This window comes from Dermacentor albipictus, chromosome 5 (genome assembly GCF_038994185.2).
Source record: "Dermacentor albipictus isolate Rhodes 1998 colony chromosome 5, USDA_Dalb.pri_finalv2, whole genome shotgun sequence".
Classification (NCBI taxonomy): Eukaryota; Metazoa; Arthropoda; class Arachnida; order Ixodida; family Ixodidae; genus Dermacentor; species Dermacentor albipictus.
In genome coordinates this window covers 158,305,701-158,327,782 of record NC_091825.1, presented here as the reverse complement: position 1 = coordinate 158,327,782, position 22,082 = coordinate 158,305,701, and the positions used below count along the sequence as shown (strand labels likewise).

At 42.8% G+C, this 22,082-nt stretch overlaps 1 protein-coding gene and 1 long non-coding RNA gene across 10 annotated transcripts in view; one reads left to right on the top strand and one right to left on the bottom strand.

Moving 5' to 3' along the window:
- LOC135916647 (uncharacterized) overlaps nt 1-22,082 on the bottom strand; it is a 465,480-nt gene that overhangs the window by 324,902 nt on the left and 118,496 nt on the right. The gene's annotated exons all lie outside the window — the stretch shown is intronic.
- Nucleotides 1,278-21,511, top strand: LOC135916646 (MFS-type transporter SLC18B1-like). 4 transcript variants are annotated; one of them, XM_065450080.1, is made up of 12 exons: nt 1,278-1,656; nt 6,777-6,850; nt 8,047-8,194; nt 9,341-9,409; nt 9,949-10,042; nt 10,428-10,582; nt 12,363-12,461; nt 13,033-13,121; nt 15,551-15,646; nt 16,282-16,356; nt 16,879-16,972; nt 21,378-21,511. In XM_065450080.1, exons 1-12 carry the CDS (start codon nt 1,468-1,470, stop codon nt 21,450-21,452), a joined length of 1,257 nt encoding a protein of 418 aa, XP_065306152.1. In that variant the 5' UTR covers nt 1,278-1,467; the 3' UTR covers nt 21,453-21,511. The 4 variants fall into 4 exon arrangements, with proteins under 4 accessions (XP_065306152.1, XP_070395321.1, XP_065306154.1 ...); XM_070539220.1 differs by lacking the exon at nt 9,341-9,409; XM_065450082.1 differs by lacking the exon at nt 15,551-15,646.

Below are 22,082 nucleotides of genomic sequence, written 5' to 3'. Positions count from 1 at the left end.
AATTCATAATTGTTCCGTAAACAAGCAGCTCTCAAGGTAAAAGTGACAATACCTCTTCTCCATTTTCAATCAAGGTGCAGCACTCGATAGTGCCGCGCTCTGGATTCTTCTTACTATTATTATTATTTGTGCCCAAACGCACTTCTTCTATTGCGATAGCAATTATATGGACACTCCAGGCGCCTTTTTGCCGTCGCCGTCGCTGTGATCTTCCGTGTATAGACCAAGGGCAATATCATCATCGCTGAGCGTCGATGATATGTGCGAGTGAAAGCACGCGAGGGCGTGAAAAAGCCCGTATCTATGAGGAAGGTTAAGAGCGCCTTTGTTTCGCGCCATACACTACCAGCGCAGCTCCAAAGTTCAGATTCATGGTGCAGCTTGCACTTTGTCGCTTGATCTTACCTATACGTCACTCGAAAGCATTCTGTAAGCCCCAAATGAGTAGTCCCAAACCCACCGCTTATACTTAGCAAATACGAGCCTAGCTGTCCATCATTTATCATTCGCAATGTAACTAAAGTTGCTACAGTCAGCATGGTTATTCTTTTACTCAGTAACTTTTCTACATACTTGTTCTTGAAAAGTGATGTTTCCGAAATGAAATGCGCAGAAAAGGTACTACTGCTTTTGGAAACACTGCCTACCCCTCTGAGTGCTTCCCATTATAGGCACCTAGATGTAGTGTTATAGCATATATCAGAGGGCTTTTTTTATGCTGTTGTTATTGTTGTTATCGTCATTGTCGTTCAAGCCCAGCTGCGCACCCCTGTGCTACTTACTCAAAATAATGCAGAAAATACTAATGTATTGAAATCTATCGAAGAACAATCTGAAATGTGTTCACCGGGCATGCGTTTTCCGCATACAACTATTTTTCTCACAGATAAGTTTCTTCAACAATGCCAGACAACCCCGCCCCCGCCCACTTCTAGTAGTTGTCTTTAACACTACATCTTGGTTATTGTGCGCTCTCTAGGCGTGCATTATATTCAGCAGTGTTTCCATAAAACCAAGAGCAGCCTTCATTCTAAAACACATGTGAGTTTTCCGCATATGCGCAGTATGAAGGACAGGGGTTTCCACTGGCTATTTTGGAAATGCAGCTTGAGTCAGCAACACACGCAGCGATCACTCTCTGCATGCGAAGGAAAAAGAGCGTTGTTCAGCCTGCCAGCTACAAAGATGACGTATTGAAGTGCTTTGGGTACTATTTTTACCTACATTGTAAGCGCAGGCTCCATGGTGCAATTCTCTGCGGAAAGGAAAAGGAGAAAAGCACGGCATGGGCGACCATCATAAGCCTTTGGTCTTGAACTCGACATACAAGCAACGCCTTCCATATTTTATGTTAGAGGGGCCCTCGATTCTACAAATAACGTGCGCATCCTGCTATTTATCTCTTATCGCTTTTTTCCATCCATCCGAAGGCACTTTAAGTGTCAGTGAGATCAGGATGCTCTACCAATGACAGCCGACAGTGGATCACGTGTGTATTACGGGGCAGTTGAGCATCTGCAAAAGGCTGAGGTTGAGAAAACCACCGCGGACTCTGAGTCAGCCTGGAAACGCCACATTTGGATCGTGTCTCTCCTACACACGGAGATATGGATGTCGGCTCTGCTTGGTGTAATGCAGACGTTCTTTCCCATGCTTGTAAGTATACACCAGGTGGAAGCCATTTAACCCCATTAACATCTCACTAGACCAAGTAAACGAGCGATGGGAAGAATTCGAGCTCTAATGATGCGGCTGAGTCTTGCACCTAACAAAAAGTATGAAGCCAGAATTTTTTTTATATACAAAAAAAAATTAAGCGGATGAAGCTAATGCAATTCTCTTTCCAGTTGCTTTCGCATTACGGCGTCATCTTGTATTTTTGAGGGGTGTACGAATATTCGAAACTGTCAATTAAGCAACGAATAGAATGTTATTCATTATTCGGATTTACTATTCGTAAATGCCAATATTTTTTCGATTACTTTTTAAATATTTCGTAACGTCATCTGCATCTATTTAACCATAAAGGTGGAGTAACATTACAGTGAATTTTCACACCCACAGGCATAGTATAGACACAAAACATAAGAACTTGCGTTGTGGAGCAGGCTACTACGCTTAGGTAGCCATATTTTACAGGCTATACTGTGATCGATTGCAGTCTCTCAAGAGTACTGCGCATGCGAATAAACTGCTTGCACCTAATGCTCCATTTGTGCTTTTATAACCTACTATGAAGCACTTTACAACGCTTCGTAATGTACTATGTAATAACAGCGACTTGCTAGCTTTAAATATAGTAGGATGTGGACATCGCCTTTTATTCACTGTGATAACGGCTGATCGAAAAATATTTGAGAACTATTTGACATTCGATTCGATTCACTTCTGGCGCTATTCCAATCATATTCGATTCGGTCCAAAGAGCCACTATTCGCATATCCCTAGAATTTATAATCAAACCACCTTCCTAAAATTAATTAACCTTGGTAAATATTTTCTTATTTATCTTAAATGAAATAAGTTTAATAAGTCGTCACGAGGAAAAAACAGAGCGCAAAAGTCACACGTTATCTCGCGCCCGGACTAACCGTGCGGCCCTGCGTAGCACCGCCAAGGTACTACGGCCTTGCTAGTACCGCGCCCTCCTCAATATCGCTGTAAATAAACTCGATCCTGTCTTACCTAACAGATTCATCAATGCTGTAGCAGATTCGATTACGTTGGCGTGTTGGCCTCCACAAAACTCTTGGCAGCCAGTCTTTCAGCTTGACATTGTAAGTTGAAACAGCGCAGGCTCCCACTATACATCGATAAGCGGGACCGCAGTTGACATGTAGTACCGCATGATGACGAAAAAAAACAACTATCGATATTATTGACGAAGGCGTGAGATTACCATAAGAGTCAGGTTAGTTTCTCTGCAGGCTGTCGGAGTACGCGTACTGTTGTCGCTGCGCAAAAGCCGGTCGCTGAACGTAATTTTTTTCCTTTCACGCGCTTTCTAAAGAACGCGGAAAACGAATACAAATATTGGCTGTGCGAGAGGTAAAGGAGATAGAGCAGGTTTTCGGCCATGTTCTGAAATGTGTTCATTATAATAACCAAAAAATTTCCGTATTTAAGAAAGTTGTCATATATCATTATCTAACTACCGTAATATGGATAATGCAGAAGATACCCTAATACGCGCACTGTTACTCTGAACAACCATGCACAAACGTTACCTGCGTAGGATGCATTTTAATTTTTCAGAGGTATGCCGAACGTTAAATAGGACAGGAAGAACGAAGCGAAAAATAATTTCAGCGGATCCCATGCACATGCGGACATTCGCTTTCTTTCATTCCTACCGCAAGTATTAAAGGAAGTTTTATGCAAGCCTATAGCAGTAATGACGCAGATGTTTGTGCAGTATGTTCCACAGGCTACGCATGCATGCGCACCAAGAAGCACTGGTGCACCGCTTCCCGCTTCTGGGTGCAATGTCCACAGCATTCTTCGGTGCGCATGGCCTTCAAATGTTCTTCTCCCCCTTTACAGCCAACTCATGCTCGTGTTCTGCGCCGCGCTTTGCAGCGTTGCAAATACGTTCTTGGTCTGATCGACGCTTCTTCCGGGCGCATGTGTTTATTTCCGCACTTAATGTACCTTTGGTTTCATTTACTTATTGACGTGCTTTGATATGTTGCAAGTTGCCTCCACACCCGGCTACTTCTGTTGTAGACTTGTTGTTCATTTCCTGCTTGTAGTTGCCCCACGCCGCCAGAACCCGGAAACCGCGACAGCCTTGGGCGCCATTTATGGGCCATACTGTCGCCTAAGGCCAAGTGCAGGCCTAGTGCATAGTGTGTAATTGGTGTAGCGTGGTGGTCATGGAATGATAGATAAAGATCTTGTGCCCACTCGGTAACACTGAAGCCAGAAGCCCCAAGGTAGCAGAAAAATGCAATAAATGCTTTACTTTAGAATAAAACATGTTGGCCCGCAAATGATCCAGCCGATCACAAGTTGTCCTCATCGTCAGTCTGCCTCATATCCGCACAAGCAAAAACCGCTCAGCCATTGCTTCCCCAGCGTACATATAGCTGACACTGGGCGGTTTACGTCCATAATCATGTTGAATTTTGTAACTAAACAGTAAAGCTTTTTCCGCCCTTGAGGGAGCTGATTTGGGACATATAGCAAACACCCTAGCCCTTTACGACTATATTCCAATCGCTGATGTGGACAAATGAAGTTTCCTCCTTGGGAAACGTTTTGTGGCGAGTAAACATAATGATAGGTGCCAGTACACATGAAAACTTTATAAAATATACATTGAAGAACTGGAGGACACTTAATAGCTGCCTTTAAAAGTGTAACGCGATAACATTCAAAGATTCTTTACTGCTCCTCACGCTTCCCGGTGGTTGCAACTTTCGCAGCAGTAATGCTTACCGGGAAAAGCTCGCAGTGAATGCTATGCATGAAAGCGAGCTTTCTGGAAGAAACGCGGCCTCTTGCGTGGGCCGATCCCGTACAGCTGCGCCAGAAAACAAATTACTTAATTTTTAGGTTTCTGTTATTGTTTCGAACTTTTAATAGTTCAGTCCGAGAAGATTTAACATAAAAGGCATGTGCTGACGGTGTTTTGTTTCATGACATTTGTTTGTGGGCAGTCATTTCTGGGCTGTCATTCCAAGGAATACCTTTGTCAAGAATGTAAGGCAAGGTATGAACAACTTTAATGATAGAATGGCGTCTCAATACAATTCACAAATACCGCATGACATATAGCAAGGCGTGTCATATACATACACCTATATATATGCGAAAATTTTCGTTCACACACAACTACACCGACACCGACACACAGACTGACACCGGATTTTCTTGGACATGCGGCCCTCAACACTATCGCGTTAATAGTTATCGCCGTCAAACTCCTGTGTCAGATATGTCAATGCCCACGAAGTGGCAAGAATAAATGCTGTTTTCAACTACGGCTTCTGTCATCGCAGGTGTTAACGGAGCTAGCTGTTTACAGTAAACAATATGTTTACAGCCCTAACGGTAACGGTGTTAACGTTGGGTCGAAATAGCGAAAAGAGTTTTGTTGTGTATGTTCCGAAAGCTTCTGTAATTTAACTGCACTTGTGTGCACTGGAGGCCCTCTGTCTAAAAGAGGTATAGAAGAAAAGACCTTAAGCTAGATATGCGCGAAACTTGACGAGCTCCCTTTCTGCAGTTCCAAATATGAGAGCTTTCAGAAGTGAAATTCCACCACGAGCATCAGCACAGTTGCATGAGTGACGTGAACGTTGTAAAAACGTTGTAAAGGTATTCAATGTTCTGGTATTCCAGCTAGTTGAATAAGTGATCACACATTCGAAGAAAAAATAGGACTACTTACTTTATTTCTGTGCTAATGTAGGCAACCGTAGAAGCGGTGGCCCCTAAGCGCTATCGGAACAAGTAATCAAATTCTGAGTGCCAAAACAACGCTATGATTATGAGGCGAGCCACGATGTCGGACTCCGGATTAATTTCGACCACCTGGGGTTACTTCAAGCGCACCCAATACACGGTACACGGGCGTTTTTTTGCATTTCGCCCCCATCTTAATGCGCCGGCCGCGGCCGGGCTTCCATCCCGTGCCCTCGCGCTTACCAGCGCAAGGCCAAATCCACTACGCCACCACGGCGCGTGTGTAGAGACAGTGCGAATGATCACAAATACGTTTGCAATTATATGGCATTGAAATGTGTAAAACCCAGATGCAAGGCAGACCTAGGCCCGGAGGCCACTATTTCATCTATAGGATCAAGATGCTTTCCCCACCACACGACTTGAGGATAAGTACATTTCGGCACATAGAGGCACATGGGACAAACGCGGCATGGAACGGTTTGCACAGGCGTTGGTGGAACGCGACACAGCGTCTCCACCTTCAGATGCCATGGAGATCTCGCGCGACAGCACGTGCGTCTCAGAATCACATTGCACTTGACATTCGGGCGACGAACGCGGACTGCAACTGGGCTACGCGAAAGCAAGCGACCTTAGCGGTGCGGTACAAACATGTGGAAAGAGCTAAAGAAAAAGCTAGTAGGTTTAAAATGAAATATAAGGCAAAGAAACCAATTCTGTGTATAGAAGGATCCGTTTGGCGGTGTATAATTGTTGGAGTAAAAATATTTAGGGAGCGTGAACACATGATCAGCGCTTTGGCCTGTCGCTTGCAACGCAGTGTGTGCAAATTCAGATGAAACTCTTCGCGCCTTCAAGGTACTGGGGCAGGCTACACGTGCAATGCGACGAAAGCGGAATAAACACTGTTCAGTTCTGTTCTTCAACACGACAGGCAACGAAAAGAGACATACCGGCATGGAAGTGTGGACTGGTCTTTTCCACTTTCAAAGCGACAATGTTCCTCGCTTCGGTCCTTGGAGACAGAATGACACTTCAGATAGCAAACAGTGATAAAAACTTGATACATTTGATGCAGCCGATACATGATAATAGTGATACAATTTTACACTGAGTGATTCCAGTTTCTTATAGTATAGTTCTAAATTTCCAATTGTACTCGGAAATGTGCTACCGCATGACGTTCATTAAGTGGGACAGACGTCAATCAAAGTTAAAAACTATTTAAAACTATGTGATTTATTGATTGTGAGCTCCCAACAAGGCCATCTTACTTGAAACCTATATGCAAATTTATGAATTATCCAGATTGTTGCATTTTTTTAAGTTACCTAGGCTATGCCATGTATTTTTTTTTCTCACAGCTTCAATGGACGTCTCCACAGACGTGCTATCTAATTGGACAGTCAGGAGCCTTCATTTTTTCCGTTTCAGAAGGGTAAGTCCTCCTTGTCTAATTAACAAGAGGCGTTGCCTTCTTCACTTTACAAAAATTCGCTGCACGGATGGCCATACCGTTCCCATGGTTTAGATTCGCGAGGACTGGTAGTTATGTAACTCTTTTGCAGTTTATTTGCTGTCTCTCTCTCCCTTCTCCATCTTTTATCCCCCCCATCCCACTCCTATGTGTAGGGTAGCAAACCGGTTAAGCTGAACTGGTTAACCTCCCTGCCTTTCCTTCTCGACTTTTTCCTTGACTTGACTTGCAGTTTTCAACACACATGGGATAAATATACGCAGATCTGTTTTTAATGAAACAAACACGTAGTATTACATAGTTTCTCTCTGACTTCCTTTTTTTTTAAGGACAGAGCTAGACACATAAGCCACGACAGAGACTACAGCGGGTGTCTCATAGGCAAAACTGAGTCTATTGGAGCCTTTTTACTTGAGCAAAAACATTATTTTGGTTGTGAGCATTACTGACAAATATATATATATATATTGTCCCACCACCTATGCAACGGCTACGGACAGCATTCAAATCTCAGACGTTGTACGCAGAAGCAGAATGACGCAGCCGTGGAGACCCTATGAATGGTAATACTACTCCAGAGGTATAGAGAAGTTTGTGACGTTACTTTCTATCCCCATCTCTCCTCGAAAGTATCCCAGGAGACGTTTTCGTAGTAGTGCGAACAGAATAACATTCGTAGTGCCTGGAGGGAGCAGTTAGCTTTACTCACGATTGGTGCGTGTGCCGGCGTCTTTATGATAAAAGTAGGGCATTCGAGAATGTCCGCACTCGACTACAGCTCGGCATGATTGTAAAATTTTAAAAAAATTATGCATGCAGCATCAAATGCGTGTTGCGGCGAATTAGGCGCCGGCTGTATATGACGGTCAAGATCCAGCTGCAGATAACGACAGCCGTTCTCCCTCGTCCTATCTTGGCGTACGCGTATAAGATTGTTTTCGAGATTTGAACTGCTGGATTACGAGTTGTTTTTGATCTTGTATATGACAAAAATATCCTTCTTTTTATACTTTGTCTTGAGCTATGGTCTGTATTCACATGTGTTTCACAGTCGACCATGTGCGCTATTTGATCAACCCAGCAAATGAGCTCCTTCAGATGGCGGTGTACTCATGGTATCAATTACCACGAATAACGTTGTGCGTATATTTGCGCAGCTCTCTATACTGGTCGTCCGGAAGTCAGTCGCTGTTCTTGCTCTCGCTTGCGACGGTCCTTCTGGGAGGCTTCGCCATCGGACTGTACTTCGTCAGCCTCTTCTCGGTAGTAACGCACAAGTTTAGCAAAAATCCTGGACTCATAATCGTAAGTCTTTAGGTCCCATCGACATGTTGCGTGCTGTGGCTTTCCTATTTTAGGCTGACTTGGAAAAAAAGTAACTCTATGTGGCTGATTTGCTTATGTCTATGCGTTATCGCTAGTTCTATTCGTTGATATGTTTCTGTGGAAATATCTCAAGAAAACAATGTAAAAGTAGCACTAATGTAAGTTATTTATGAGACTACAGTCGAATAAAACAATAATGCTAACGAATGCCATTGTAAATAGAATAGCTGCAAACAACGACAGTATATAAGAGAAAGGTTTAGCTCGGGAGCTCCTGTCTAAATACATGGCAACGAAGCCATCATTTTTCTGATGCGTTTTGTTGTATTTAAAAGAAATAATTGAAATATAGATACTGCAGGGTGTTAATTTTCAGTTTAGGCCATCGATATTTGAGAAAGAGTTTAGAAAATTGCCAAATTTCAATAAAGCCGCGCCTCAAGTTTATAACTGTGTGACTCAGCAATAAAAATATTACATTTCTATAAACTACATCTATTAATGCATTATTATTCTAAATATCTCTCTATTTCGTTGGTAGGACTTTTTCAAAACTCCAGTAAACATTTTATTCATTTCAAGTAAACTGCAAATCTATATATGACGTTTAGTCGTTTTAGCGCCTCTAAATGGTCAGCTAATAGAAGTGCGGTATCTGTTTTTGGCACGAAGTTGCGAATGTGTAAACTTCGCTTTTTATTTTTTTAAGCTGACCAATGTCCCGCAATTCTTGTGAGAAGTTCGACATTATACATTAAAATTCAGCTTCCTAGAGATGCTAGAACTTTCTCTCTCAGATAATACAAAATTCCATTCAAATGGGTTCAGCAGTTATCTCCTAAAATCATTTATGCATTTCACGTGTATTTGCATAGGAAAATTGGAGTTTGCCCTGCGCTAAAGCTTCCTCTGAAAGCTGACGTCGGGTTCAGTATTCTTTATTAGTCAAGGCAACGGAAGGCGGTAGTTAATTTTACTCCCAGTGAAGGTGTGATCAATTATCCGGTTAAAGGAGCCAACGGTTAAAGGAGCCAACTAACGATATGCTTGTCATTCACAGTGCAGTTGTGTTTAATGTTATCATGGCAGCAAGCATGTAACCGCTGTTGGATAAAAATCTCGCAGGCCACATTAGAAATTTCTTGGGGAACAGGCAACATAATCGGTTCAGCCCTTGGAGGAAAGATGATTGACGTAAGTGTTATTACTTCGGAGTGGAAGGTTGTTGTTTCTATCCATCTTGCCTCGTTTTTTTAAATATTTTGATGATTGATAGCGCTAGCACATACCAAAACGCAGGAGGAGTAACAAAACATATTTAGAAACCCTTATCAAAATGTAAATTTGAGGGTACCGCCTGAAATGATAACAAGAACTCGTTACAGGTCTTGACTGAAACAAAGTACTACATTAGTGACAATTGGTCGTGTGGCATAATTTAATGTGCAATGTAATGATGATCATATTGTAAATATCCACACGATAATATGTCACTCACGTTTTCATTATTTTAGATTATATTTGTGAACTTGAGGTGAAAATACCTGCCAGCGGCCGCTCGTTGGCCAGAGAAACCAAGGCGCAAATGAAAGGGCAGAAATGTCACTAAAGTACATCAGCAACAAAGCTGAGTTAGTGCGTCGATAGGATGCTCCTTAAGCATGAAGTAAATATTATCGCAAAAAGCGGATTGATTATTTTTCGTTGTCCTTTCTTTGGTGTTCCATCTTTAGATCTGGGCTTACCCACTGCCATTTTTCCTCATGTCAGCGATCCTTATGCTTTCTTTCCCCTGGAATACAAAGCTTGCATCGAAAATTAACCGCAGTAAGTATGCTTATGCCCGTTATCTTAACAATCTAGACCAAATACGCAATACACCCTGCAAAGTGAAGCACATGTCTCTGAGTTAAGCGTAGTCGAGCGCGTAACTTGGTAGAAAACAAAGAGGGACGTGTGCCCGTGCGCATCCATGGCACTGGCATGCTCACGATTGTAACTTGCGCAACAGGTGTACGAACTTTCACAAGGTCTAGATACAGAGCAGTTTCTATCCAAGCAATATGTCCTGTTTACATTTCGCGCGCGGTATTCGGTGTGATAGTATTTCTCTCTCTCTCTCTCTGTATGTGTGTGCGTGTGAGTGCGCGTGCGTGCGTGCATGCGTTTGTGTTTCAAAGCTTTTTCTGCCTCGTTTCGTTTTGTTCTTTAGTGCCACCTCCACTCAACGAAAAGGTAGAAGCTGCGAAACCGAACTACTCGAATCTAATGCGCGACCCGCTGTACTTGGCTCACATGGCTGCGCTCACAACGGTGTGGGTTGTCTCAGCCTTTAATGAGCCGACATTGCAGCCGAGCCTCGAAGAGGTGAGCGAACGTTCTGCACCTGACATCTTAGATGACCACTTCGCCGTTCAACATAAACGACACTCGTGTTGTAAATTGCAATGATAATGACGTTTTAAGATGTGTCTCGCATTTGTTGTTGATGCCTAGTCTTTTTTTTTACTTTCGTCTTCTGTGCATTAGTGTTTGCGCGTGCTAAAGTGTGTTTCTATAATCATTATATATCACGTTTATTTGATTCGTTTTATAGCTAATTATTTTTATGTAAGTAAAATGGAGTAGCCAAAATAACACTGACGATTTATTTATAATGCAGACAACATAAAGGAGGGGGGGGGGAGCAGAAAAATGTATAGTTGACGAAGCGAAGATAAAATTGTGTGGCCACGGGCACCATGACTGCCTCATTGCGCCTGAATTATAACGTGGCCAAAAAACGATAAACAGTATGAGTAGGCAAGTAGCCAGGGATAGGGTAATTAGGAATTAAAAAAAAGACAGGAGCTTGGAATGTAGACAGGAATAAAGAAAGAGAGAGTTACGGGACCTGGTGGTCGTGCTTCGTTGGTGGGCATTCTGTGCTGTCGCGCAGTCGGGCACAGTATAACGTGAGGCGCTAAGTGGTCCCGGTGACTTCTAAGAATATCGCTAAACTTTTATGCGCCGGAGCCCGGCGTCTGGCTGTGCCTGTGGGGAGAAACGAGCTGCAATTTGGTGAGCCACGAGTCCCAAATTGGAACAAAGTCGTCAGGACTTCTCAGTGCACGCTGTGTGAGCATCGGAGCAGCAGATTATCCAGTCTCTCTAGTAAATTCAATCTCTGTAGTAAAACATAATTTTACTCTACCTACTCTCTGTATCGTAACTTAACCAACAATCTCCGTTGCCGTTCTTTGATTACTATTCCTATGGCTGATGGAAGCAGGCGCTGAGCCTATAAGACGAACTTCAATCCCAAATTCTTCATTGGATGGACTTGTCGCCCACAAAATATGTATGTATGCACAAGTTGACCGCAATAGCGGCAACACTGACGGCGCAATAAAGTGTAAGTCGATCAAATAAATCCGTCAATAATCGATCCCTATATGGTGTAATCGTGAGCTTTGAAACAGGCGGTGTTTATGGCGACAATTAGAGGCCACGCTACATGTATCTGTAGGTGTGATAATTGCTGGGCTATCGCGCAAGCTTACAACATCCGTGACCTATTAGTGATTTCACACGGCTTGTGCGACTAGTAGGGAAGAGTGCGTTTTACAACTAGGTAGATTACATATAGAAGCAGACAAAAATAAGAGCATCACAACCAAGGTAAACATGGTATTATTCAATCTGCATCTGTTTTGTGGTCATGTTTTACGTAGCAATAATCAGCTGTCTTTGCATTATCAAAACATAGCAGATACCAACTGCTAAAGAATGGAAAATCAGCCACATTGAATTGCGTTTCTATAACGTGCATTATTTTTTTTATATTCCGTCCAAGAATTGTCATTTTATGAATGCATTACCAGCGATCCGCTCAAATCTAAGCTTTAGCCATCTCCATGAATGCTTGAAACTGCACTTATGGATCAAAGTTATCTACTCACAGAACTTCAGCGTATCCATTGAAGTCTCCGCGTCAACGATACGTTTACATGCAATCAGAGTGCCACATTACCACATCATAATGGTCGCCTCGGTATTTCTCATGCTAATTCCTTATAGCAACATCCATTATTCAGCTTGCAATATAGGTATCTATGAACACTTGTGCCCCCTTTGTGATATTTCCCTATTTACCTTTCTTTTCCAGTTTCAAACAAGTGTGACTGTTCGAGGAACCGTGTTTGCAGTTCAATTCACGAGTTATGTCTTTGGCTGTGCACTCGCTGCTACTTCCTGCCACTTACAGGTAAATAACTTCAGTATTCTAAGTCTTAGATCAGCGAATCAAATATCTTGTCATGGTCGACAGCGATCCAATGGTGAATAAATAACATACGTCGAATATATATTCATGGCAATGAACCATGTTCATACTCAAGAATGAAGTACCAGCTAACTGGTTAACGTATGTGATTTTTTTTTTGCATGGCAGTTGCTGCACATACGAAACCACGTATATCAACGAGAATCAGCTGTTATCATAACAGAGCTGGCTCAGAAATGCTACCGGCAGCCCACATAGGGTCCGCAAACGTGGAACACATGATGGCGAGCAAAAGGACAAGACGCAGCACCGTTAAACAACGTAGTGGTTTAGTCGCCTGCCTGCAGCTCCGAAATGCCTTATTGTTGTTCTATATTTTGTCCCGATGAGGGACTTCAATCATTTGTCAGTGAGAATATTGTTTAGAGCTGAAAAGCTACGTGAATAGTGATGAACGTTTCAGAAAAGATGTCTTAGGAAAAGGAATTTATTAATGCATCTTGACGGCTTACTAATTACGTTTTCTCTGTGTTGTTTCATTTCCTACATTTAGGTTATGGCATTATATGCCTTCCTCGGACACCTACTTACCTTGACTGGATATTTCATCATAGGACCGGTAGTACTAATACAGCTGGAACGGTATGGCTTTCTTTGACTTACTGAACCATTTTTTCTGCTAGTCGTATGTGCTCAACTGACAAGCGCCTTATGATACCGAATAGTGTTTTTGAGTGTTTTTTGCCCGAAGCTCTTAAATAAATAATGAGCATTGAGTTCGGAAAGGTGACTAATAGCTGCCGACGATAAATAAATCATAATTTAATTCTCCGTTTTTAGTAAACAAATGAATACATGAACTTTAAATGCGGTATAAGTGGCAGAAAAAGACAAAAGTTTCAATCACCAGAAAGGTTGCAAGCGTGTGTGTGCTTCAAACGTGATGAACGAAATATGAGCGCTCACTTGAAAATGATAATCAGGGCTGCCCGGGGATGATTCCACCAAGTCGCAAACGTTATGTAAGATTAAATGCACTCCGTACAGGGCCTATAGTATAGGGCTATGCAGGCGCTGCCCGGGGATGATTCCACCAAGTCGCAAACGTTATGTAAGATTAAATGCCCTCCGTACAGGGCCTATAGTATAGGGCTATTGTGAAATAAATAAATAATAAATTACCACAAACTGATAAAAATACTATCCGTAACACTCTGAGTGCAGTCTTAACCCCACTTTTGGCATACTTATATGCGTAACTGAAATGTATGCAAGCTTTATTGCAAACTCCTTTACTGATATTCGAGAGACAGCTTCCAACAACTTGCTCATAACATCTCATTGAACGGTATCGCATTCAAAACCTGCAACAGTGCGACGAAACCAAGCACAAATGAGAAAGAATGGCACAACTTGAGGCACGTTAACTGAATATTATTTCAAACAACGGTGGCCTATTATGCGAGTAGTTTCCTTTTAAGATCGCCGAAACAAACCAAGCATGCGGACAAGGTCCCACGGGCGTACAAGGGAACGAACAGGCTAACGCGTCAGCTCGAGGGTGTACCGACCGAGCGACGGCGTCCTCTTCTAACCATAACCACTCGCACTATCCCTCTCAAAATTACATAAATTTAAATGCCAAGAACATCCTTGCTCACCAGCGTGAAGTCCGCAGAAAATACCCGCCGCCTCACGCAAAACTTAGCGGGATAGAGGCCACCGATTAGCGCTAAATAGAAACTGTGGTATTCCCCCATCTAAAATTGCTGAACGTCATGTATCCCACTCGCTATATGGCCCATGGTGCGGTGGGCCCATGGCCCATGGTATATGGCCCATGGTGCGGTGGCATACTCACCCTAATACATTGTAACCTGAGAATGCACTAAGCACCCTCATAGGCCAAACAACGATGCCATAGTGGAGCAGTGGGAGGCACAACTCGGCCGTTCCTATTTGGCAGGACAAAAGTCCATAATTGGCCAGGTCACGCAGGCGGCAGAGGCCAGCAGGGCCCTAGACAGGGACGCACCGCCCACCCTTCCTTCAAATTTCTTCCTGACAAAGTTTATACATACATACACACATACATACATACATACATACATACATACATACATACATGAATACACACACACACACACACACACACACACACATATATATATATATATATATATATATATATATATATATATATATATATATATATATATATATATATATATATATATAGTTATTGTTACGTGTAGCTGACTGTGTAGCTGGCTGGAGCGGCTGTTCCGTAGCAATATATATATATATATATATATATATATATATATATATATATATATAATGCTCGAAATATAGGTCTGGAGTTTGACGTGCCAAAACCGCGATGTCATTGAGAGGCACGCTAAAGTGATTAACTCCGGATTGGCTTTCGCCACCTGGGGTTCTTTATCGTCCTCCCAATGCTCGAACGCGTTTGCATTCTGCCCCTGTTGCGAAGCGGCCGCCGGAGCCGGCAACAAGCGCGCGACCCAGCAGCGCAACGCCATAGCCATTCAGCTGCCGCGACGGGTATACTTTCCGCATCGGGCAACGCGAAAGTCGTATAGACGAAACTTCTCTAACCCCTCTTATGTAAGAGCGCTTTCTTACTAACAGATGTCTGGGCGCCCGCCAATGATTACAGTGATCGATACTATCGCAACATGATTGCCATGGAGATGGCAATTCTTAGCCGGTGCTTAAGTATGGGAAGTGTTGCGAATGCAGGAGCTGGTCTTTTCAAGCAGAATTGGTAAACGTTTCTTTTCGCAATGGCTATTGACAGCAAACTAATTTCCATACCTGCAGTCCATGCATTTCCTATACTGTTTTGCTAACTTACTGAAATATTAAAACACTGTCCTGTTTCTACATAAAAGTTTCCTTGGCTGATGTTTCCTATGAAGACCTTACGGCGAAAAGGCAATGGTTTTTTTTTTCTGTTAGAACCTTGAATGCGCCAATCTTTTGAGAAACTTTGCTGGCTCGTGCTATCTTTCTTATAGAAAACTCGCAATTTCCTTTTTACATAGGAACTTAGGACTTGTTTATGCGTCACAAGTGTTGCTAGGAGTGGGAATGTCATCGTTATTTGTGTGTGCATACCACCAAGCACTTCAACGAGCCACGTACGTCTTTTAATGTTCAGTTAGTTGATTATAATTGAAAATCGTTCCATATGTAGTCGCCAGCATCTCAACAAAGATATACCTTTCCTCCTTTTGAAAATAAGACAAGAAATAAACGTATTACAGAAGTATATAAAAACTCGAACGCACAATATCTGGTAACTTCTATAAAACAAAGCGAGAGTAAAAACAACAACTCATTCGGGACAGGACACACAAAATTCGGAACCAACAACTTCAACTAAAGATAAACAGTGCTGAGAGAATCGATTATATGAGTACCTGTAGTAGTATTCTTCCATATGCGTTACCAACTTTGCTGTCAGTATGACATGATCATATTCAGGTGTTGCGGCTTACACAAACGATGCCTTGGGATTTCAAATTTCATGGTACGTGTCTTAATGAGATGCAACATACACAAAATAAACTGCACCTTTCACATCCTTTCATGAAATGTTAAACATTTACGAAAATAACTTTATTCTATATACTACATGTATAAACCTTGAAACATGATGCGACCACTAATCTCATCGAGCACTTCCTAATTAAATTACCAAAGAATATTTTGTTGGTCTGCGACTTCCTATTAGTACTGTAATATTAAAAAACCGTTCCTCTAACGTTTTCAGGGAATTGGACTACCCGGATGACATTACTACCCATGGATTTGTGTCAAGCACTGTATTCACATTCATGGTTTCGGGGTGAGGAAACATTTTCTCCCATAAAAGAGTTATTATGCTTATTTGTATTCAAATAAAAATGCCGTTTCTCATACAAACGTAACGCTCATAATAGAACTGCTTCGACCAAACTTCCAGCACACGTATTTCTTCAATATAAAAAGTACGCTAGCTTTTCTAAACAAAATTCGAATCACATAAGCCCTGTGCTTTGCCTGACCATCACCGGGTCAACTTCAGTTGATTATCGTAATATTTTTTCGCTTAGTTAAGGTATCAAACATTTGCTGGCGAACTGTAATTTCTTTCGTAGCCTTTAAACTAAACTACTTCGAATTATTTATCATAAAGGAGTCGACTATCACTTTCACCAGCATACAATAAAATCACTATCTAAAGACATCGTAACTCTTGCCAAAAGCCTACCTGAACATGCGTGAGTACGTCACTAGCATAAACATATCATTCCCATTTCGAGTGAGCTCTTGAACGCGCAGTGCACTTTCACCAGTTACTGCAATGCAATTGCACGTCTATCCGCAGCTCCATCATCACAGATCCCATAGCTGGGAAGCTAATGGACGCCTACGGCTACAGGAAGGCCACGACTTTCATGTTTTTCCTGCTGCTCACGTTGGTAAGCCACGTATTTCATATGGACGGTATAAATGCAGATACTCATTCTAAAGTATATTAAGAAAAAAAAGAAAAAATATATACTTGTCCAACACAAAAGCTGAAATTTATGTGAAGCGAAGCTTTAGTGGAGCTGTTAATCTTATAGTGATACGTACGATCTTGTTTAGCTTCATCCTATGCAAAGTGTAACTTGATGCAGCGCTTCTTTTTCATTCATCACAGAGGTAACAGCTTCATTCTCATACAATTTTCATGCATTATGCAAAATAGAAGTGAGGCGTGCAGACAGGACACCAGAGTAGAGAAGTGAACAACACGAACGCCGTTTTGTCGTGTTGTCCACTTCTCTACTCTTGTGTCCTCTCTGCACGCCTCCCTCCTATTTTGCATAATGAATACTTACCAACTAGCTCAGCTTTCTGTCGTTCCAATTTTTATGTTTTCTCACTACACAGCTCACAAACTAGTCGGAATGCAAACACTAAACCAGGCGTATGCACAGTGCGAAAGGTCTACAAAGCAATTTCATGAAAATAAACGCGATGACATATACGTGTGCACAAAGTGCAACACTACCGCTACATTTAAGCATTTTAAACCTATTGTCATAGTAGCACATACCCACTCTCGACAATTAGCCCATGCAGAATAGTTAACCTTCTACACGTGCTGTGCACTAGACTGCACCAACTTCGGCGAAATCTGGAGCAAGTTTAGCTCTGTCGAGAAGCTATTGTGCATAGCGTCAACTTCAGTGGACAATACACGTTTTCTATAGCTGGCCTAGAAGATGGCACCAACCACAGTTTTAACCCAACCCTGCTTCAAAGATAGTGTACTGTGGTTCCTGCAGATAAGTCACACGCATGCCCTCACGTCGATTTATAAATCTCGTGACACTGTGGTTTGGTACATATAATTGCCTACACGGGATAGGAGGAGCCTTCGGAGGCAAGACCTTTAAATATTGTGGCCAGAGCGAAGAACAAGTTCTTTTTGCAGAAAACGTTTTTAAAATGTCCGCTTAGGTGGACTACATGCATGACAGAAAAAACAAAACGTGCGGGGTACCATTTCTTGCGCAGCGTGGTCCTGCCTCCTCTCTCTTTCAGTTGGATTATTCTTGTTATTTGTCTCGTATTTTCATGTAGTAACTGTTTGTGCATTATATTATCCGACGACCTATTCGGCCTAAATAGTTGAATGAGTTACCCGCTACTCCTGCTGATGAAAAACGAAGACCTAGGCAAGTTTAATTGCCGCCGCGTGCGTCATTGCAACATCAAAGAAATTTTATGTGAAAAGTAAAGTGCAACACAAGTATGTAAAACGTTGGTTGGCAAGTGGAGAGCAACATATAATTGCCTGAAATTCAAGATATCACAGGCGTAGCTAAGGGGGGGCAAGGGAGAGGGGGCACAGAGCACGTGCACCCCCCTCCTCTCCACCCCCGAATTTCTGCGAATCAGAATATCTGGTATAAAGGACGTGTGACAACGCTCGCTTGCCCATTCACCCTCTCCCTAGTCAAGTGGGTACTCCCCTGCGTCAAAAATCACTGGAAGGTATATTTGCGCCTTACCGGCAAAAGTTATACCCGTGTCACACGGGCGTTTGGAAGGCCTTCCAACCGATAGTCATTGACTCAAAGGTCAAGTTCGAGCTGCTTCACGGGCGGCACCATGCAACTAATTTCGAAATCTCGATACCCTTTGAGCAGCGGAAGCTAAAACAGTGCGAACGTGCCCTCTCGTTCACAGTGTGCTGGCACTCATGGTTAGAAAGAACAAATCAAACCAAAATGCTCTAAAAATACTATATATGAGTGTTATTAATTATTCAATAAAGTATTTTTGCCGCTTGATATGTGCGAACTGCACATACCCTCGACAACGGTGGCACAGTCTCCTCAAACCACCGACCGACCATCTATCTCTGTTCTCGCTTCCTTCGGTCACCGAGTCTATTGTCATCATCAAATTGGTGACGATCAGCAGCTCTTCCTCAATGCCATCGGCTTCCGCTTTCGCCGCCTCAATCCCGGGATCAAGCTGCATGATCGCACCCATATATAATATCATATCAGCGCTGTCATTTTGAGCCTCTGTCTCTCCGTCTCCCTGCAGAGCAAGAGTGCAGTCACAGCGCACTTTGAAGTTTGAAACATGTAAACGCACACCAAAACGGCAGCCGCATCGAGCGGCGCAAACGTTGCCACAGTTTCGCTACTCAACAACTTAAAACTAAACGTATATGTACGGCAATGTATAAGCAATTTTTTAAATGAATAAACAAACATAAAAGAAATTATAGTGTTTTAGTGGTTTTAATGTTGTTTAACTTTTCGTGACATCAAAACGAGAATAAACATCTACAGCGCCATACAATTTTGCGAGAAACGCGTGAACCACTCAGCGGCCTTTCAAGAGTTCCGTGTAGCAGCACGACAACTCCTTTGAGTCGATAGAGTTGTGGCGTTTCGAAGGCCGTCGACTGGAAGGCCTTCCAGATGTGCCCTCCAAAGGCTTTCTTTTTACAGCGAAGCTCTTTACCTCTACCTACCGGCGATTTTTTCGTGGCGCTCCATAGAAAACTCGGCTTTCTAGAAAACGATGATTTAGCGCAAAAAAAAGCACATGTCACGCGCACACGGGTGGCATGATTTTATGCCAATGTGTACACTCTGCGTGTTAACAACTGTAGTCATCGCTCTGAAATATCTTTGTTTACCTCTACCAACCGGCGATTCTTTCGTGGCGATCCACAGAAAACTCGGCTTTCGAGAAATCGACGATTTAGCGCAAAAGACACATGTAGCGCACGCGCACGCGGGTGGCATGATGTCACCGTGCGTGATGGATCGCGGCGAGAGTGCGGTATCACGATCGTGGTCTTCTCGCTCGGCATGAAGGGCGCGCCGAACCGGCACTTCTTCCTGTTCTTCTTGTAGCACGTGTGCTGGTGAATCTGCAAGGATTCTCTAATCGAAGGTAAACTGCCTCTCCTCTCCAAGACTCGCGAATACTCGTACCCTCCGATTTCGCCACATCTGCCCCCGCTGAACATTGTGGAAGAGTGGCTGGTTGCACCATGGATTCTGTTCACGTCGATCACAGTATCACGGCATTTTACGGCGTACTCATTTCATTCGTTAGACTAGAATAGGTTAAGCGGATGGTAACAGCTTCGCCGGCAATCCACCTTCGCAGAGTGGATTGAACCTTCAATTTTTTTTTTTCGTCTTCCATAACGCACAGTAACCTGGGTTAGAGCCCTTTCACTGGTATTTACATTCGGCTATATGTCCGCTGAATGCAAATACCAGTGGAAGGGCTATAACCTTTGCATGTAGATGTGGGGCAGACCGAGAAAGTAGTGCCAGTAAGAGCACCTCTGCTGTGCGTAAATAAATAAATAAATAAATAAATAAATAAATAATAATAATAATAATAATAATAATATAATAATAACAATAATGGATTAAGTAAATAGAAATCATAATAAATTGCTGCATGAAACTACCAAGTCGGCTCACAGGTATATCTCAAGTACATCGACTTGCTAGTGGAACAGCGCATTATGTCCAACAGATTGCTTCATTTATTGATTTTCTTCGATTTTATATACCTAAGCTTGGTTGCATGAAGAAAAATTACATGTGCAAACTGTGGTTACTTTTACTTTTCCATCAATGTGCGCCCAGAAAAGGCAAAGAAGTGTCTGGGGCTCAACATGTCTTGCACCTATAATTATAGGAGCGAAAGCTCTGTTAAGCTCGTTTAGACACGGCTTTGCTTCCTTGAATGTTTGACTGCACATCAAAGGCTTCATCATTATCTTACATTGGCTTGACTAAGGCAAAAACTGATTTGTGGACTACAAGTGGTTGCCGTTAGAATTTGGGTTACTGTAATGTTCAGACTCAGCCCAGCGCCTGCAGCGAAGAGTTGACGCGCTAGCACCGGCCCGTGCTTCGTCCGTGGCGACAGTGAGCGACCAAGTGCCCGCAAAGCAGCCCTCGCCTAGTCACGTGGTGCATAGCTGCGACTCCTCTCCTCAGCGGATCACGTGACGTGACGTCACGCCTTCACCCACGCGCCGATGGCTGAAGGTCAAACGCGCGTCGAGATTGACCTTATACCTCGCGGAGTAGAGCTCTCTCTCTCTCTCTCTCTCTCTCTCTCTCTCTCTGTATATATATATATATATATATATATATATATATATATATCTGTGTGTGTGCGTGTCGACAAGCACATTCATCGAGATACTGACCGACCCAGCAGCAGGTAGTTGCGGCAAAACCAGAAGTTTATGCAAAGAAGGCTTTGCTTTAAAAGTGAACTGCTCAAAGCAGAATGACGTCACGGTGAGTCATTTTTTCCTTTCCATTTTTCTTACAGACTCCTGTGACATTCGGCGTGTGGATCTCCTCAATGAAGTCGCGTTATGAAAGAAGAAAAGTCAGCAAGCAGTGATGAAATATTTGCGTTTTCCAGCTCGTCTTAGAGTATTAAATAAAGGAAGAAGACAAGGCGCCAAACTGACAAAGAAGGTGGCAATACTTTTCGCCTTCTTTCGTATGGCATTTCGGTACACGAGTGTACACGAGCTTTACGCGTTCAAAAACATTATTGCATGCGATCTGACTAACGCATGTGACAATGTACCTCTTTCAAAGTTTTCTATATCTGTACACTGGAGAGAGAGTAGGAAAGGCAGGGAGGTTAACCAGACGCACGTCCGCTTTGCCAGCCTGCGCTGGGGGAAGCGGATGTAGGGTTGAAAAGAGGGGAAAATGAATTAGCTTGTACCTTAATTCGTTGGTACATGGCCGCCATCCTAAATATGTGCGGAATTTCTGCCATGTATTAAGTATTTTCATTTTACATTTGCTGTTACCGCGCCTGAAGAAAGGTTCAAGAAGGGTAATAGTCTGATCCAGTAAGTATCGCTACAGCGCACGATATCAATCTATTTATTTAGTTATTTATTTTTAATATGTTCGCTGGCAGCATGCCCTCATTGCCGACATCATCATCATCAGCCTGGTTACGCCCACTGCAGGGCAAAGACCTCTCCCATATTTCTCCAACTACCCCGGTCAT

What these genes read in the sequence shown, in the direction of transcription:
- LOC135916646 (XM_065450080.1), top strand. Translation starts at nt 1,468, where the DNA reads ATGACAGCCGACAGTGGATCACGTGTGTATTACGGGGCAGTTGAGCAT. An exon ending in TGCATCGAAAATTAACCGCA is followed by an intron (nt 10,043 to 10,427) that starts GTAAGTATGCTT and finishes TTTGTTCTTTAG; the next exon opens with TGCCACCTCCACTCAACGAA. An exon ending in CAAGCACTTCAACGAGCCAC is followed by an intron (nt 15,647 to 16,281) that starts GTACGTCTTTTA and finishes TAACGTTTTCAG; the next exon opens with GGAATTGGACTACCCGGATG.